The sequence below is a fragment of the Orycteropus afer genome, unplaced genomic scaffold (genome assembly GCF_000298275.1).
Source record: "Orycteropus afer afer isolate SDZICR_OR568_19922 unplaced genomic scaffold, OryAfe1.0 scaffold00509, whole genome shotgun sequence".
NCBI classification, from domain to species: Eukaryota; Metazoa; Chordata; class Mammalia; order Tubulidentata; family Orycteropodidae; genus Orycteropus; species Orycteropus afer.
In genome coordinates this window covers 962466-981737 of record NW_006922096.1, presented here as the reverse complement: position 1 = coordinate 981737, position 19272 = coordinate 962466, and the positions used below count along the sequence as shown (strand labels likewise).

Here is a 19272-nt window from a genome sequence, read left to right as displayed (position 1 = left end):
CTGAGCGTGTTCTTCCTTTTTGGTTTTCAGACTCCAGGTCTTTGCACATTTCATTATAGTAATTGGCTTTGTCTACTCGAGCTGCTCTTTGATATATTATAGTATATATCTTAAAAAACTATATTTAAGAATTTTAAATATTCTAATAAGCATTTTTAAATTACATGAAAATTAATGATGAACATTTCACTTTTTGTAGGTTTTAATTTATTCTTTGGCAGCCAGGTAGTTTTATAGAATTTTTATTTCATCATACAAAAACTCTAATTTTTGATACTTGAACAAAACAAAATAAAGTATGAAGATTTTGGCAGTTAAACATTCTGTTTTTAATATACTTAAAATGCAAATTTCAGTAAGCATTTTTTAATGGGAAATGTATTCATTTATTCCTTTACTAAACGTTCACTAAGCTCATATTATTTGAGAGGCACTGTGATATTCACTAGTTTTACACTGATAGCAAACACCAAACCAAACTCACTGCCATCGAGTCAGATCTGACTCAGCAACCCCTCCTTGGGTTTCGAGGTGGTATCACTATGGAAGTAGATTGCCCAACCTTCCTTCTGAGGAGTGGCCGGTGGATTTGAACTGCCAGCCTTCTGGTTAGCAGTCAAATGGCTTATGCACTATGCCAGCAATACAGAAATGGTCTCTGCCCTTAAGGATCTCAACATTTAGTTTGGAAGACAGATGAAGCCAAACAACTGTGTAAGTACAAATTCTGCTAAATGTCAAATGTAGGAAGAGGGCAAGGGGACCTGAAGGACCATTTTTAAGTGGAGATCTTAGGGATGAGAAGGAATTGGCCATATCAAGAGCAGTTAGGGAGCATTCCAAGCAGAGAACATGATATATGGAAGGCCATGAGGCAAGAAAGAGCCTCATGAATTCCTCATTAAATTGGAAGAATTTAAACAAGGCACTATGGCTACAGGATATTATTCTCAGAGCAGGTGTCGCAAATACCTAGGTGACTAGATGGCTAAGTAATAGCAGCAGAAAAAAGTTTTAATGGTAAGCTGGCAGAGTAGCTCTGCCCACCTACTGTACCTCTCATTCCACTCCTTTGCTGGCAGGGATTTGTCTTATTCACAGATTGTGGTGGTTGTTGTTAGATACCAACTAGATTTCCACTAACAGCAATGTCATGTGATAGAGTAGAACTGCCTCATAGGGGTTTTTAGGCTGTAATCTTTATGGAAGTAGATCGCCAGGTCTTTTTCCTGTGAAGCCACTGCATGGGATTGAACTACCAATCTCTTGATTAGCATCAAGCGCTTAGTAGGATTATTAGAGAGATTTCAGAATCTCTTAGAAAAATACTGAGACTGGTGGAACTCCTGAGGCTATGGCCCCTAGTCACTCTTTGGACCTGGAATTGAACTCACTCCCATGGCTTAATAATAGACAGGGCTACAAGGTAAACAGTTATACGAAGGTGGTGCACTCTTTAGAATAATTAACTATGGGAGATCAGAAGGATGGCATTTCCTGTAGCGAGAAAGTTCATAAGGCAAGAAGGCATAGGAAAGAAGGACATGGGGAAAATGTAACTACTAGGAGGAAGTGGGAAGAAAGCTGCTACATTGTGGGGATTGTTACCAATGTCATGAAACAGCATGTATATGAACTAGTGAATGGAAAACAAATTTGCTTTGTAAATTTTCTCCCAAATCTCAATAAAATTAAAAAACTAAAACAGTATGGTCTAAAATAATGTCAGAGTGAATTTTCTACAGTTCAGCTCTGTTCACAGCAGTGCTGTTTGGCTCATCATCATTTTGATATGTAAGTTGCATTGTATATGCACATTGTAATCTTATGTTCTAATAGTTTATATTTCTGATTTTGAGAAGCTAGTCCCTCAGTGGCCCAATATTGTTTCAGAATTATCTATCAAAATGTGATCAAATGCATTACTAATTTTATTTTTTAAAATATCTATATACTGCATTAAAATGGCTGAACATATCTAATAGTTTCATGAGAAAGTGGAAATGGTTGGGAGAATATCTTAGGTGTTGAGTCTTTCATAGACTGAAATTTGGTTACTTTTCCTTAGAGAAATAGGAATGGACTGCAGTATGGATGCCTGACAGGTGAGAAGTTACCTAGTGAGATGTGGCATCTTTGAGTGATCCTTAGGCCTGACAAAATACTAAGGTGTCTGCCCTCCCTACTCCTCTTTCATTTTGTCTGCGGATATGAATGCTAAACACCGAATGCCTCAGACCTTGTAGTTGCTTGAATATTCCCTCTTCCCCCCATTGCATGTCTACCCAGGACCTCAGAATATGACCTGATCTGGAAATAGGATCTTTGCAGATGTAACTAATTAAATTCAAGTGATCTCATACTGGATTAGATAAGGCCCTAAGTCCCAATTCCTTCTGTACTTTAAGTAAAGGAAAGGAGGAACGGAATGGAGGCAGCCTTGTGAAGACAGAGGCAGAGACTGGAGTGATGCCGCTATGAGCTAAGGGACACCAAGGAGTGCTAGCGACTACCAGTAGCTGCTGCTGCTGGTATGTGCTCTTGAATCGGACTCGACTCATAGCGATCCCTCCTTGGGTTTCCCAGGCAGTATCACTATGGAAGTAGATTTCCCAGCCTTCCTTCGGAGGAGTGGCTGGTGGGTTTGAACCGCCAGCCTTCTGGTTAGCAGTCAAGTGCCTTAGGCACTAGGAGAGAGGAAAGGAGTGAGTCTTCCCTAGGACCTGCAGAGGGCATGTGTCTTTATTGACACCTTCATTTCATACTTAAAGCCTCCAGAACTGGAAGAGAATACATTTCTGTTGTTTTAGGTTACCAAGTTTGTGATAATTCATTTTTATAACCTTAGGAAACTAATGTAGACCTCAAATTGTCTATCCAGATAGTGGAGAAACTCTAAGAAACCTTTATGAGTCCAAGTGGCTGCAATTGAACACTCTTAAGTAAGATATGTTAAAGTAGATGCAAGACTTCCCCCCCACTAAATGTTTTGACACTTTGAATTTAAGTTTGAGTTTTCTAAAGTAGTCTTGCCTTCTATCAAACTTTTTTTTTTTTTCCCAAGGTACTGATTACTTGAGTTCTGGTTATTAGTGATTTTGTGTGTTGTCCTGTGTATATAGTTAAAGAATTATGCTTTATCATTCCTTCAAAATTTTTAAGGCCATATTTTTCTTTGTGCAGTTGCTGATCATACAGTGGAGGATGAAACATTGAAATCTTGGACTTTGTCCTTGTTAAGCTTAAGGTCTGGTGTGAGTGACAGACATAAAGCAAGTAAACAAGTACGTGTAATTAGAGAGTGTGTTCATTGTGCATTGAGGAAAAATGAAAGATGCTTTGAGAGAGAATTACTTTGGGATAAGCTTTGTAACACAGCAAAGACCTCTGTCTAAGTGGCTTAGATGTTGTTATTGTTGTTGTTATGTGCCGTTGAGTCAGCCCTCACTCATAGCGACCCCTCCTTGGGTTTCCGAGGCAGTATCACTACAGAAGTAGGATTGCCCAACCTTCCTTCCGAGGAGTGGCTGGTGGGTTTGAACCGCCAGCCTTCTGGTTAGCAGTCAAGTGCCTTAGCCACTATGCTACCAGAGACTCCTTAGAGCTCTGAAAGGAAAAGAGTTAGCAAAGGAAATAGAGGAGGTGAAGGAAGGCCCTAAGAAATTGAGGTTAAGTAATTTTATTTTAAAACGAAAGGTGATGTGTACTCCCAAGCTCTGGTTCATCACATTAATGATGTAAGGGGGGAGGCGCTGTGCAAAACAAATTCTTGATGTGAGGAATAACTAATGGGACTATGTGGAAAGATTTGTACTTACTTAGCTCTAAATGACAGGAGCTCTGGTAGCTTAGTGCCTAAGGCACTTGACTGCTAACCAGAAGGCTGGTGGTTCAAACCCACCAGCCTCCTCGAAAGGAAAATGGGGCAATCTACTTACGTAGTGATACTGCCTCGGAAGCCCAAGGAGGGGTTGCTATGAGTCAAATCTGACTCGAAGGCACATAACAACAACAACAACAGCTCTAAATGACAGAGGAGTCAGTAGGTTGTGCAAGAGGTTAAGTGCTTGACTACTACCTGAGAGGCTGGTGGTTTGAACCCACCTAGAGATGACTTGGAAGATAGGCCTGGCAATCTACTTCCAAAAGATTAAAACAAACAAAAAACTCATTGGCACTGAGATGATTCTGACTCATAGTGACCCTCTTGGGTTTCTGAGGCAGTAAATCTTTACAGAAGTAGATTGCCTCATCTTCTGTCCACGGAGTGACTGGTGAGTTTGAACCACCAACCTTCCAGTTAGCAGGCAAATGCCTTAGGCACTGCACTACCCAAATCCTGTGGAGCACAGTTCTAGTCTGCAGCACATGGTATTGCCATGAGTGTGGGAATCGACTGGACAGCAACCAGTAAATTATGACAGAGATAACCATGAAATAAGTGCCGAGTGATTGATTCATTCAAAGTGTAATTATTGTGTGTTTACTTAATAGTTTCTTATTAAACTTTTAATGCTGGAAGTTTGAATAACCTTTGAGTTGCTAGAAGTGAAAACCAGATGTCTATGACACTGCTGGATGTTAGACTGTTAAGAAAATACATTCTAGATAGGCCAAAGGAAGGAAAACAAGTGGAAGGAGGGAATGAGATGGAAGGCAGGCTGGTGGTTGGTAGTTTCTGTGTCTTAAGTGTTCTCTTAACTAGTTTGTAATTAATCCAATGATTAAATGTGAACATAATGACTGTACTGATGAACTTCGAAACTTCTCTTCATTTGATCTGTATTGTTACAATTTTATCTTAAACAAAATAAATTTGCTGATAATTAATGTGGGAGCCTTGCTCGATTTTCCTTGAATAATACATGTATCTCACTGCCGTTAAGTTGGACCCGACTCATAGCGACTCCTCCTTGGGTTTCTGAGGCGGTATCACTACAGAAGTAGATTGCCCCATCTTTCTTCTTCTTTTTTTTTTTTTATTAGGATTTGGGTGAAGATTTACAGAGTAAATTCACTTTTCATACAGCAGTTCACATATACTTTGTCTCATGTCATTGACCAAAATTTACAATGCAGCAGCTCCCCTCCCACTTCCTCCCCATAGTTACCTCCTCCCAGTGTCCATCCCTTCATACTCTTCTGCACCCTGAGCTATCTCCCTGTGCATAAGCAGCCCTTCTCCCATGATTGTTCTCTCCAGGGCGTGTGTCTACTTGAGGTAAATGTTTAACTCACATGCCTGTACTTTGTTTGGCTGGAAACCACAGTTGTGGGTTCAATTCCAGACCTGAAGGGCAACTAGGGGCCATAGTCTCAGTGGTTACACCAGGCTCTATTGAACCAGCAAACCTGGTCCCCCCCTTCTTTTTTTTTTTTTTTTGCCTCCAAACAATTTTGAGTTTTGTACCACATTGTTCTCCCTCTTTATGTAGGATCTCCTACATCCCTTCCAAGTGGATGGCAGTGGTAGCTGGGCACCATCTAGTTCTTCTGGTCTCATAGTTGTATAGGTTGCAGATTGGATGGTGTACCAGTCGCTGGGACTGATTGTTTCCATTAATTTTGCTTTTCTTCTTTCTTCTTGATGAGGAGAGACCCATTGTTGCATCTAGATGGCAGCTTCCTAGCTTTTAAGGTCCCAGTCGCTACTTGCCAAAGTAGTAGGTGGAACAATGTTTTGTATAGTATGTTATGCCAATTGAGCTTGATGTCCCCTGCGACTGTGGTCCCAAGCCCGCAGGATCAACTACTCGGTCCCTCTGGGTAGCTGGCTGTGACCAAGTAATGACCATAATAACCTTGCCCCTTGTCAGCTCTACTATACACCTGGGAATTCTGATCATTCACATGAACTTATAGGCCCATTGTCTGCCAACCCTATATATGATCTTGGATACACTCTCCATTTAGACATACCTAATTGTTTAGCTTGTTCACCCATCTATCCGTCCCTATACCCATGTTTGCTTTCACTGACAACTCAGTACTGTATATGCAAAGGGGTTCATATTTGTTGTCTGTACTGCCCATGTAACTCTCTATGTCTTTCTCATCCTCAATGCTGCCATATTGGTCACTCACATTTGGTACATTGCCCTTCTCTTCACCCAAATCAATATTTATCTCTATCTATCTAACAGCATTCCCTCCCCTCCCCTCCCACCCCTGGTAACCAACAAAGAAAATGTCCTCCAATATATAAACCTTTCCTTAACTTTTACAATAACGGACTAATACAATATTTGTCCTTTTGTGACTGATGCCCCATCTTTCTTCTGAGAAGTGGCTAGTGGGTTTGAACCGCCAGGCTTCTGGTTAACAGTCAAATGCCTTAGGCACTATGCTACCAGAGCTCCTAATACATGTATGGTATTTAGGAAACTTGGAAGACAAGTTCTCCACACTCTTTCTTTTCTAACTTTAAATCTTCTGAATGCCACAGAAAGTTTTACTAAATCATTATCTTAAATATATTAGAAAACTGCAAAAGGAGAAAAAACGATAGACATGGTTCATGTTTACCTATTTCTTTAGAAATTGCTTTTTAAATACAGTTTTCAAATACCATCTGTGTTAGGACTTGTCTAAATCATAGCAGTCCAAAATGAAAGCCATGGAGAGACCAGGCCATTCAAAACCTGTAGGGCTATCTGTTCAGGGAAGGGAAATTTCAAAACCAAACAAAACAAAAAAAAAACACAGGCTGAAGTATAAATGGTCTATACCCTTTCCTTAAACAGTCAGCAAAATAGTTTGTTTTTCTCCTTTGAAAGCTAAACAGAAAACATATGATGATAGTATTTTGCTCTGTTTATCATGCTGGTAATCATTTTAACCTTTGCATTTCCTTTATGATCTCTTTTAAAAAAATACTCATTTCTACAAATTGTGAATAATTGTAAATGATTCTCTATATTTGGACAGGACTTTTTTTTAACTGATTTAATCAAAATTAAATAAATTATTTATATCTAATTGACAAAGCTTTGATATTTTAGCAATATGTTATTCATGCTTCAAAGTAAAAAAATAAGATAAATGGTATAAACTTAATAAGGGATGAAAGCTTATATTATCTTCATTAAAGGATGCTCTCCATTAAGGGAAATAGATGCCATGTGAGTGCTTCTGATCACACTTTGTTTTTGGCACTCAGTCTTAGAAATGTGGATGATAACACTGTTAACAGTATCATGTGTCATATTTTTAATACCTAGGTCAACTGATTTTATAAAGTGTCATTGTGCCTTTTTTTTTCCTGAACTATGTACCACTGCCAAAACGATACATTATTTCAATTTCTTGTTTTCTAATGTTTAATAGAAAATGGGGAGGTAGTCAGCATAGTTACATTATAAATGCATATCAAGTCCATTTGTGGTATTTGAATATAAAATAACACTCTCATATATTTTACAGAAAACGCATGTTTCAGAAGAGATGGGTAAAATTTGATGGCTATTGCATTTCTTATTATAATAATGAGAAGGTAAGTACATTTTAGAATTTTTAATAATTTCTTTAAGCATGTTAAATGCATTTTAGTAAACTAATCATACATTGTGCTTATCAAGTATAGCTGTGGATTATCAACATGAAAATAATTTGAATAGTGTAAATCATGCTTTATTCTTTCCGTAGTTTCACTTTTCCTTGACTCATAATACTTGAGATTTCTTTTACTTACATATCTAATAATTACTTATGGAATATCTTTTATAAACTATATGAAGTACTGTAAGCACTATAAAGGTGAATAAGAAATTACCTTTATCCTAGAAAACAACATGGAATGTATACAAAGTGAGATGACAAGTGCCAAGGCAAGGAGAGGTTGCTGCTTAGTTGGGAGGGCTGGGGATGAACCAGGAAGGCTTCCTGCATGAGATTTCGTTTGCTGTGGGAATGTTTATACATATAGACTCTGGAGAGTACAGGACATACTGAACAGGACTGTGGAAATCAAATGCCCACATGGGAAAGTGTGGATCATGTTTGGGAGAATCAAGTAGATCTCTCTGACTGGAGAATAGTGTGAAGGAGACTTGGGGGAGATGAAGCTGAGGAGGTGTTTGGAGTTAGAGCTCCTTAGAGTCTTGACTATGTTGTGCAGATTGTTGAAATACAATCTTTAGTCAGTTGAGGCTTACTAAGAATGACATGCTCAGTGCCGTACCATGTCTCAGATTTCAATAGGAAAGTATTTTTTTCTTTTCTTTTTTTTTCTCTTTGTCAGAACACAAGATTGAGAATTTAAAGAAAAACAATCCAGTTAAGATAGTTAAAGTTTTGGGGTCTCAAGTTCTTTATAAACTATTGATTTATTTTATATGAGATTTAAATTTTGAACTATGTATTTTGTGAGACAATATGATTAGAAACTTCAAAAGAAAAACAATTACAGACTTTCTGCTCTGCCTCTGCCTCCATCTGTTTGGCAGAGAACGAACCTCTCCAGCTCCCATCGGAAATGCGTGTTCAAACAATAGCAGCCAGGAGACAGACCCCTGCATTTACTCTTTATCTCTCCATTAGTTGTAACCACTCTTAGGCTTACTTACTTCCTTGAGCCATAGTCTTCTTTATCTTAAAGGCCTATGCATTTTGTAGGGGAAAAAGAGGTCTTAATTTGATTTTTCATGCATTTCATTAAATATGCCATAAAACCAAAAAAACCATTGCCACTGAATCAGTTTTGACTCGTAGTGGCCCTATAGGATGGAGTAGAACTTCCTCTATAGGGTTTTCAAGGCTATACAAAGGTAGACTGCCATATCTTTCTCCTGTGAAGCGACTATTTGATTTAAACTGTGGATCTTTTGGTTGGCAGCTGAACGTTTTAACCACTGTGCCACAAGGCTTCTTAAATATTCCATAGTAACAAGCATATGTGCTTAAAAGATCTAAATTTGTTATTGCATGTATTTGATTAAATATGTCATAATAGCTGTAAAATCAATGCATAAAATTGATTTTGATGGTCTGAAAAAATAATATAAGGGACAGATCCCTTGGAAAATTTGAATGTGGACTAAAAACCAAAACCAAACCAACAGACTTCAATTAATTTCAACTAGACATTATAAATTATTCTGACATTATTGATAGTTTTCTTGGATGTGAGAATGAATTATGGCTATATTAGGAGTTGATATTCTTCTTATTCTTAGGATAACCAAAAACCAAACACACTGCCATCGAGTTGGGTCTGACTCATACCAACCCTTCCTTGGGTTTCTGAGGCGGTATCACTACAGAAGTAGATTGCCCAACCTTCCTTCTGAGGAGTGTCTGGTAGGTTTGAACTGTCAGCCTTCTGGTTAGCAGTCAAATGCCTTAGACACTAAGCCACCAGACCTCCCATTCTTAGGGTATTGAGGCTAAAATATTTAAATAAGTGTCATAATGTCTGCAGCTTTTCTTCATATGTTAGCTATAAATGTATGTGTGTGTATATACATTTATAAATTTGCAAATATATGTGCATAATTGAGCACATTCATAATTAAATAAAACAATTAGAAGATGTTAACAATTGTCAACTTTAGATGAAGTATATGTGAGTATTAGTTGTCTATTCTATTGACTTTCTATGTTTGAAAATTTTCTTCATAAAAACTTAGAACTTATCAACATACCATGTTTGTTGTTGTTGTTAGGTGCCATCAATTCGGTACCAACCCTTAGCAACCCCGTCTACGAGAGAACAAAACATGGCTTGGCCCTACTGCCACTGTGCCGATCCACCTTGCCTAGGGTCTTCTTCTTCGCTCTACCCTCTACCAAGAAGGGTGTCCTTTTCCAGGGACTAGTCCCACCCGACAACATGTTCAGAGTAGGTGAGGTGGTGTTTTAGCATCTTCTCTTCTATGGGACATTCTGATTGTACTTCTTTCAAGACAGTTTGTTCATTCTTCTTGCAGTCCATAGTATATTCGGTATTCTTCACCAAAAGAGTAACCGTAATTCAAATATATCAACTCTTCTTTGGTCTTCCTTATTCAATATTCTCCAGCTTTCACATGTGTATGAGCCTTTTAAAAATACCATGGGTTGGGTCAGGCTCACCTTAGTCCTCAAAAAGACATCTTTGGTTTTTAACACTTTAAAGAGCCTTTTGCACCAGATATGCCCAGTGTAATACGTTGGAGTTCTTGACTGCTGCTTCCATGGGTGTTGACTGTAGATCCAAGTATAACGAAATGCCTGACAATTCCAATCTTCTCTTCATTTATCATGTTGTTTCTTATTGGTCTAGTTGTGAGGTTTCTGTTTGCTTTATGTTGAGTACCAATCCATACTGAGGGCTGTAGTCTTTGATCTTCATCATTAAGTACTTCAGTACTTCAAGTCTTCTTAATTTAAGCAAGCAAGGTTGTATCATCTGCATATTGCAGGTTGTTAATGAGCCTTCCTCCAATCTTGATGGCACATTCTTCTTCAAATAACCCAACTTTTTGGATTGTTTGTTAAGCAAATAGATTGAATAAGGATGCTGAAAGTATACAACCCTGATGTAAACCTCTGCTGATTATAAACCACAGTGTATCCTCTTGATCTGTTTGGATTACTGCCTCTTGGTCTATGTACAGATTCTGCAGGAGCACACTCAAGTGTTTTGGAATTTCTGTTCTTTGGAGTGTTATCCATAATTGAATTCCTTTCCATAGTCAAAGTAAAACAGGGAATCATCTTTCTGGTATTCTCTGCTTTTGGCCATGATCTATCTGACACCTCGTTCTACATCCTTCTCTGACTCTGGCTTGTGTTTCTGTCAGTTCCCTGTCAATGTATGCTACAACCATTTAAAATTATCATCAGCATAATATTGTTCTATAGTTTCTGCATTCCTTTGGTCCCCTTTCTTTGGAATTGGCACAAATATGGATCTCTTACAGCTGGTTGGCCAGGTACCTATCTTCCAAAATTCTTGGAACAGACAAGTGAGCGCTTCCATCATTGCATCTGTTTATTGGAACATCTCAGTGGGTAGTCTGTCATTTCCTTGAGCCTTGTTTTTTGCTAATGCCTTCAGTGCAGCTTGGACTTCTTTCTTCAGTACCCGTGGTTCTTAATCATATGCTACCTCCTAAAATAGTTGAATGTCTACCAATTCTTTTTGGTACAGTGACTCTGTGTATTCCTTCTATCTTCTTTTGATGCTGTGTTCAATATTTTGCCCATAGAATCCTTCAATATTGGAACTCAAGACTTAAATTTTTTCTTCATTTCTCTCAGCTTTAGAAATGTTACGTACTTTTCTCTTTTGGTTTTCAAACTCCAGGTCTTTGTACATTTTCTTATAATACTTTACTTTGTCTTCTTGAGCCACTCTTAGTCTTCATTCAGCTCTTGTGACTTCTTCCATTTGCTTTAGCTTCTTTTCTTTCAAGAGAAGCTTTCATAGTCTCTTCTGACATCTATTTTGGTCTTTTTTTTTTTCTCTTTTCTTTTTATGACCTTTTGCTTCCTTCCCCATATTTTTAGTAAGTTAAAATTAAATGATTTCAGAGTCTTAACATACTAATTTTAACTCTTAACCATATTCTCCTGTATTTATAGCCTATATTTTAACATTCTTTTCTTGTGACTTAGATATTTCCACCACATAATATTGGTAATCTTGTGGCCTGAATAGACCCCCTTTAACTTAATTGTCTTTTCAGTGCTGCAGGGCAGATGCCTTTATGCTTTTAAACAGAAAGTAACACACACTGCAGCACTAGCATGTTAGAATGCTAAGAATAACAGGTTTTGTTGTTGTTACTAACATGTTAGAATGCTAAGAATAACAGGTTTTGTTGTTGTTAGGTGCCATACAGAAAGGAGCCCTGATAGTATAGTGGTTCAGGCATTTAGCTGCTAACCAGATGATCAGTGGTTTAAATCACCAGCTGTTCCGCAGAAGAGAGATTACCGAGTCTGCTTCCATAAAAATTTATAGTTTTGGAAACCCAGTGGGGGTTGCTATGAGTCAGAATCGACTTGATGGCGCTGAGTGAGTTGCCATAGAGTAGACTTTCAACACATGACACCCCCATGCTCAAGGGGATCCCGTGCACAGTGGGGTAAGAGGGTTGCATTGGCTTTCAATGGCTAATTTGTGGAAATAGATTCCCATGCCTTTTGTCTATCTTAGTCTGGAAGTTCCACTGAAACCTGTTCATCAAAGCATTACACAGGCCTCCATCAACAGATGGGTGATGGCTGCACTGACGAACATTGGCCTAGAAATGAACTCACATCTCCCTCATGGAAGGCACAAATTATATAGCTGAACCTCTCCTGCCAGCTAAGAAGGTTTGAGAAGTGCTAATTGTTTAGTTTTCTTTTTCAGTGGTTTGGATAGAGCATCATATTAGCTTGCAGTTTGCAAGATGGTGGGCTGGATATTTTTTAAAAACGAATTCTCTGCTTTAGCTGTTGTTTCTAGCTTGCTTGTTCATTTGAATATTAAAAGTAAGTACAGAGTAATCAGATTGAATCTGACTGCTGTTTTTCTTCAGCACCTGGTGTACTTCTCTAGTTTGAAATGAGAAAGAAAACTGTTCATGGGATGAGAGAGGCTCTGGTGTTGGTGGGTTATTACTCCTGTTTAGGAGAGAGAATTTCTTAGTAACTGTCTAACTAGCCTGTTTTTCTCTCAGTTTGTCCTTTATCTTTTCTCAACACAGTAAGATGCATGTCTATCACATTCTTAGATATTGAAGCAATAAAAATGTCCCTGTTATGGTTTGAAATTGAGATTAAAAGTCTATATTAAAATCAGTTATTACATCCCACCCAGGTTAACATCATACTTTTTTTTTTTTTAATTCAATTTATTGTCTTTTGTGTCATTTCATTCCTTTACTCTCCAAATGTTTGTTTTCATCTTGGCAAAAAATCAAAATACTGGATGGGTTTATTAGAAGGAGGTAGAGTTTCTGTTTCTTTTGTGATCCTTCTGGTGAAAGGGAGGGGATTTTAAGACCAGTGAAGCGAAGCCAAAGGTACCATTGTGGCCATAGCTACCGTCTCAGTTGGGCTGGCCGTTTAGTGATTAAATGGTCAGATGAGTCTTTCAGGGTTTAAATGTGCGTTTCAGGAGTAGATAGTGGGGTGCTCTTGGAGGGAATGTGCAGACTAGCCTGCTCCCCTAATTTTCTTCATTTTCCTTATTGCTGCCCAGCCGTTCTCTGCAAGGACTTTTTCATTGTATCACAGACAATGGCATTGTCCCAACAGCCTTGATATCTTATCACCTGCTAAGAAATCTAACTCATCCCTATTCTCACTCAGTGTGGGCAAAATTGCCCTGTGGTCCTTTCATTGTCTGAAAAGGGTAGATAAATGGCAAAGTTGACCTAGATATCTGTGCAGTAGAGCCTGAAGGGATGCTTTAAAATTTCTTTCCTTAAGGAAAATTTTATACCCTGAAAAATGCAGTCATTTCAGCCTATTGTCATTTGAGTATTTCTTTTTTCCTATGTTCTCTTTATCTTGTGTTGTTATAAGAGAAATGTAAAATGAACTCTCCAGTGTTAAAAATTGTGGGATTTATCTTGAGATCTCAAAAGATATTGTAAATGAGTTGTTAGAGGAATTATAACTTCTTGAGGTTAAAGTAGCATATTATTTAGCTTATGAAGTACATTTTCGTCACATTTGGGGAATTTATCTTCTTACCTATTACTACTTTTATAAGTATTCTCTTTTAGATATTATAGGCATTTAGATGAGAGTTTTTTTTTTTTAGAAATTGTTTTTTCAATCTTTTTAAAAAGATCTAGAGGAAGAAGAGTCACTTTTATTCCTTTTGGTCTCCTTACAATGCTGGCTTACTTTTCTCTGCTAAAAATAGGTTAATGGTAACTTTTTATTTAACAAATAGTTAATTATATCAATAATGATGTATATTTTAAGTTCTAATTCTTATACAAATTATAATTTGAACATGTTCGATGTAGGGGATAAGGTGTGAACATTTTTGGACATTCTGAAATTTCCTGTAAACTTACAGTCAGAGAGACCCTTAGACTTCCCACCTCTTTAAGTTGCCTAGCAATGATACTCTCTTCTTAAATTCTAGGACACTTAGCTCTTCTGCCTATATAGCCGTTTAATCTACCTACATTGATCAGTTTTTTTTTTTTTGGTTGTTGTTGTTGTTAAGCCAATCGTATCATACATTTCTCTGCCATTTATTTCTTCCAAAGTTGAACATGTTTCTGTCTAGAACCTTCCTAGCCATTGCTGTCTATCAGAATCCTGTGCAGACTTCTTGACCCATCTTGTTTTCCTCCTTCTGGAATATTTATCCCTTCAGACTGTATGACATTTGAGCAATAATATTCAGAGACACTTAGAATGAGAACAAGCTAAAAATAGGAAGACAAGTCAGAAGAGCATCACAGAAACAAAGCATTACTTGGTTATAGACTAATGTAAAAGCTTACTATAAGTGATACAAAAAATCAATTGAGAAAAATGCTGAAAAGAGCTGGCAGAGTTTGATATAATTATGACTGCAGATGGGATTCATTCATTCAGAAAATATTTTTACAGTACCTACTGTGTAAAAGGTGGTGAAAAAAATAGACATGATATACTCTCTAGCTGGGGAAACTATACTAATAAGATGATCACACAAGTAAATATAAATTCTCCATCATGACCACTAGTAATTGTTCTAAAGAAAAATTACAGATTGCTCTTAGATTAAATAAGTGTCGTCTGATCTAGTGAGGGCTTAAGGCCTGGGAGAAATTGCTGTTTAGAAAGGCTTTCTTCAGGATCATATATTAATTCTGAGATATAAGGGATGATGAGGCAATAACTTGGTGAAGATGGGCTTGAAGAATATTCCCTGCATGTGCAAAAGCACTGAATTGGGCAAAAATACCATATGTTTGGAAAATCTCAAGAAAGCCAGTTCAGAGTTAAGAAGGGTACAGGGCAACAAGTTAAGAGTGTAGATGTAAGAAAAGTCCAGGTTAAGAAGATATGACAGCACCAATCAAAGATTATTGCATCCTTTTTAAGACTGAAACAAGAAGAATGGTATTTTAATGGACAGATATAGAGGGAGGGTTTGCTTTTAAGAGAAAATTCAGTTTTAAAGTTTGAGGTGCTTATAGGGCAATTATATATCCCTCCGATGACTCGAAATGTGAGAATAGAGTTGAGTTACATAGAGAAAGAAGGAAGGAAAGGAGGATATCTTTGTATAAAGTTGATAGATGAAGCTGTGAGAAGAGATTGTCTTAGGTAGAGAGAATAAAGATTAAAAATGGAGAGTAAAGAGAAGTAATAAGCCATTTTCTAGATTCTGATCAGGCTGCAGTAGATGGGCCCTGATAGAATGGGAGAAAAATAGGAACAGACTCAAATTCTTAAAAAGGCCAGATTTATTGGGTTAGTCGGGACTGTCGCCCTGAAATACCTTTTAAACCTTGAACTGAAACTATCCCATAAGGTCACCCTTTAGTGAAGTAGCAGATTAGCACACACAAAAAACAATATTATCCATGAGTACAGTATTCCATTAAAAAAAAAAATCTTTATGAGACCAAAAGGTCAACAATTACTCTAAAGCAAAGATAAGAAGGTAAGGGGGCAGGGAAGCTAGAGTACTGGAACCAGACCAAACAGAATACAGTTAAAGAGAATGTTGACACACTGTGAAAAATGTAGTTAATTATTACTGAACAATTTGTGTACAAACATCAGATAGGTACCAAATTTTCTGTGTAAACATTCACTGAAAACACAATAAAATATTATTAATAAAAAGTCATTTTATAAGTATGTATTTCTTGATATATCTCTGTTCTATATTAGTTTGTCCATTCATTGTTCTAAATAATAGTTCAACAGCATATTTAATTTTGGTACTGCATTGGAGGAGATAGGAAAACCATCACGGCAGTGGTATGTAGATGGCTTTAATGAATGGATAGAATTTTGATGTATTCCTAAAGTACATTTAGTGATCGGGGAATGGGAGCAGAGCCAGTGATGGAAAGATGCTGTCAAAGGACTAAGGGAAAACCAGAGTGGTATAGTATTTATCTTTTCAGCCCTCAGAGGAGGATAATACTCCCAGCCAAACATCATCGCCCTGACTACAACCATGCCTGACTTCAACCATGCCTGACTTATGTGCAATGGCAGGAGATTCTGGCAGGAGTGATTCCAGATACTGGGGACCTGCTCAAAAGTGGGGCTTTCATGTATAATGCTGTGAAAGGGGAGAGAAGAAACCCCATAGGTGCACGGACATATACAAATTGCCTCAAAAGCCAAAGCAGCCATAAAACCACTAGGATGAAGATTCCAACTAGTACATAAAGCCCTCTATCAGTGCTGTGTCTGTCCAATCCATTTGAGTCATACACACCAAACAAAGGGTTAGCAAATGAAACCCATTATTATTCGTAGAAAGCAAACACCCAACAATAGGAATTAATTTATTGTGAGCCACCCTTCTCCACCCCTAGGTGTGCCCTATTTTATACCATAGGAGAGAGACTTGCTCAAGTGGCAAACCGTACCTGTTTACTAAAAACTAAGGTCCATTCTTACATCTGGATGGGCACTCTGTGTCTCAAGTGTGAGCAGATGCACCCTGGTTCAGGTGCTGGGTTCATGATGCCACCCCAGGTATTGGCTAGTGAGGTGTGGCTGAGCTTACTCATTTTCTGACTCTCTCTGTGGCTCCTGTTGGCTGGCTCTGCTTCTATCACTGACTGGTCGAGCTCTCAACCAGCAGCCTCCAGACAGCCTTGCAGGCCACAGCTCTAGCCCTGAATAATGATAGCTCTCAAAAGAGAACTCCACTGTGGGGGACTGCCGTCTTAGCAGACAGGCTACCTGTTCTCCCAGTGGGCTCTCTACACTCCCAAGTGTTAGAGCTCTCAGCTCAGCTGGGACTTCTGCTTCTGCGTTTTCAGTAGGCCGACTCAGCCCCATGTTGCAGGTTGCTCTGCTCTGAGTGCTGGTTTGGACTCACACTGCCTCCATTCTGTCACTCGTGCTCTTGGCCCTGCTGGGCTTTGACTCCACTGCCACAGTTCTCATGATCACCATTTCTCTCTCTTCAGTGTTGGTGGCTCAGTGTTACAGCCTCTTTTACTTTGGTCTAGGAAGTTCTCAGCATGGGAACCCTGTGTTCAAAGGACTTGCTTGCCTCCGAGTTCTTGTTGGTTAGGAGGTCCCCCAAACCTCTGTGAGATTGGCCATTTATATAGGAAAACTCCCTTCACTATCATTGTCAGGCTTGCCTAGCAGGGTCACAGCCGTAAGTATCCTCCTAATGCAGACTGCAAGCCCAGAACCAGAAGGCCCACATAAGTGAACCCATTGTACCCCAACAGGGATGTGTCCAAACCCTACTAATATTCTAGGCATTCCATAATGTGGCCTTGGTGTATGATTTCAGCCTCATCGCCTTTGACTCTGCACTGTGGCTCCCTTATTTCTTTACATTAAAAAAAAAAAAATACCAATTCAGCCTCATATTGACCCTGTATTGTAGATCAGAGGTACAGGGAGTGCTTTGCATGAATGAGGTCCTACTAGATTCAATCCCTAGCACTTTTACAGTTGTTTTTTTTCTAAAGTGCAGTGGTTAAGCACTCAGCTGTTAATTGAAAAGTCAATGGAACCCACCAGTCACTTCATGAAAGAAAGATGTGGTGGTTTGCTTCTGTGAAGTTTATAGCCTTTAAAACCCTGTGGGGAAGTTCTATTCTGTTCTCTAGGGTCACTGTGAGTCACCATGACTCCATTTATACCTCCTTAATTACTCTTTCTGCCCAGGGTGGCACCCACTCATTTATCTTATTTGGTTAACCTTCAGGTTTCTCAAATTTAACTGTGTCTGTGAAATCACTGTGACCCTTGCTAAGCAGAATCAAGAACTTTCATCTTTGTGCTCTCAGTTCCTTTGGTTTGTACTCAGTTCTAAACATTTCTGTCATGATGTTATCTGGACTCTCATTTAGAGATTCCTTCAATATATAAATCCTGTTTCAGTTTCCTTTCCAACACAAGGCCTGATAAACATGACATACTTAGTACGTAATTGAAATTATGGGATAGTTATCGTGCTAACTTCTGTAGGAAGGTCCAGGAAAATGAAGGCTGAAAAAAACTAGAGTCTAAATATGACCTTCTTGAGCAAAACTATAGCATATGTATACCAGTTGCAAACAATTTAATTCTTTACCCCCCGCTTTTTAGTTATTGGTGGTGGGGGCAGGGAGTGGTAAAAATAAAGAGATTTAGTTATAAGATTAAGATTCTCATGACAGCATTAAGTGATATGCTAAGTGATACAGTCTAGCAGTTTTGTATCTTAGGTATATCCTTATTGTTCATAGTATGTAGTAGCAGTAGTTCTGAAATGGTTCAGTTACAGTACCTGGGATGGCCAGCAGATGCCTGCAAACACCACAAAATGATTTTGGCCAGCTTGGGTTTTTTTTTTTTTAACCACATAAAAAACATGCTGCTGTTTTTAGAACTATATAATGCTGTTCTAGTAGGATTTTGTTTTTTCTTTACCTATTAATTCCAGATGAAGAGAAAATTGAAAAGACATCTCACCTAAAAGGGAAGACTTAATATTTTCTTTTGTGAGATTTAAACCAGCATGTGAGCATGCATACACTTTTCATGTCATTTTTAAAATTTAGATTGAAGTTACAAAAGAGAAATAGTGGTAAATATTTTTACCATTCTCTCTTTGGGTAAGATCAAGAGAATTTCATTTTAATTTGTCTTCTGTATCTATCTTTTCCTTTAACCAATATAGGAGATGTATTCCAAAGGAATAATTCCCCTTTCTGCTGTATCTACAGTACGAGTTCAAGGAGACAACAAATTTGAAGTTGTTACAACACAAAGAACTTTTGTTTTTAGAGTAGAAAAAGAAGGTAAGATCATTTCTTTATCCCTACAAAAATGTTCACAAACATTAAATTGTGCCCAATCAGAAGATTAATAAACCACTTAAACTATAAAAATAAAAAGAAACCTTCAAATAAATTTGTTTTTTAAAATGTACATTTGTAATGATAATTTTTATGAGTATCATAATTTATGTTAAAACATAAGTAAAAACCAATTGCTGTAGAGTCAGTTATGACTCATGGCCACACTGTATGGGTAGGATTGCCCCAGAGTTTCCAAGGCTGGAATCCTTATGGAAGCGGATTGCCACATATTTCTCCCCCTGAGCAGCTGGTGGGTTCAAACCACCAAACTTTCTGTTAGTAGCAGAGT

At 38.1% G+C, this 19272-nt stretch overlaps 1 protein-coding gene across 1 annotated transcript in view; it reads left to right on the top strand.

Moving 5' to 3' along the window:
* Positions 1-19272, top strand: part of ARAP2 (ArfGAP with RhoGAP domain, ankyrin repeat and PH domain 2) — a 333696-nt gene that overhangs the window by 78122 nt on the left and 236302 nt on the right. Inside the window, 2 exon segments of the mRNA XM_007955550.2 lie at positions 7423-7492; positions 18803-18923. Of these exon segments, the coding sequence (XP_007953741.2) occupies positions 7423-7492; positions 18803-18923 (191 nt within the window).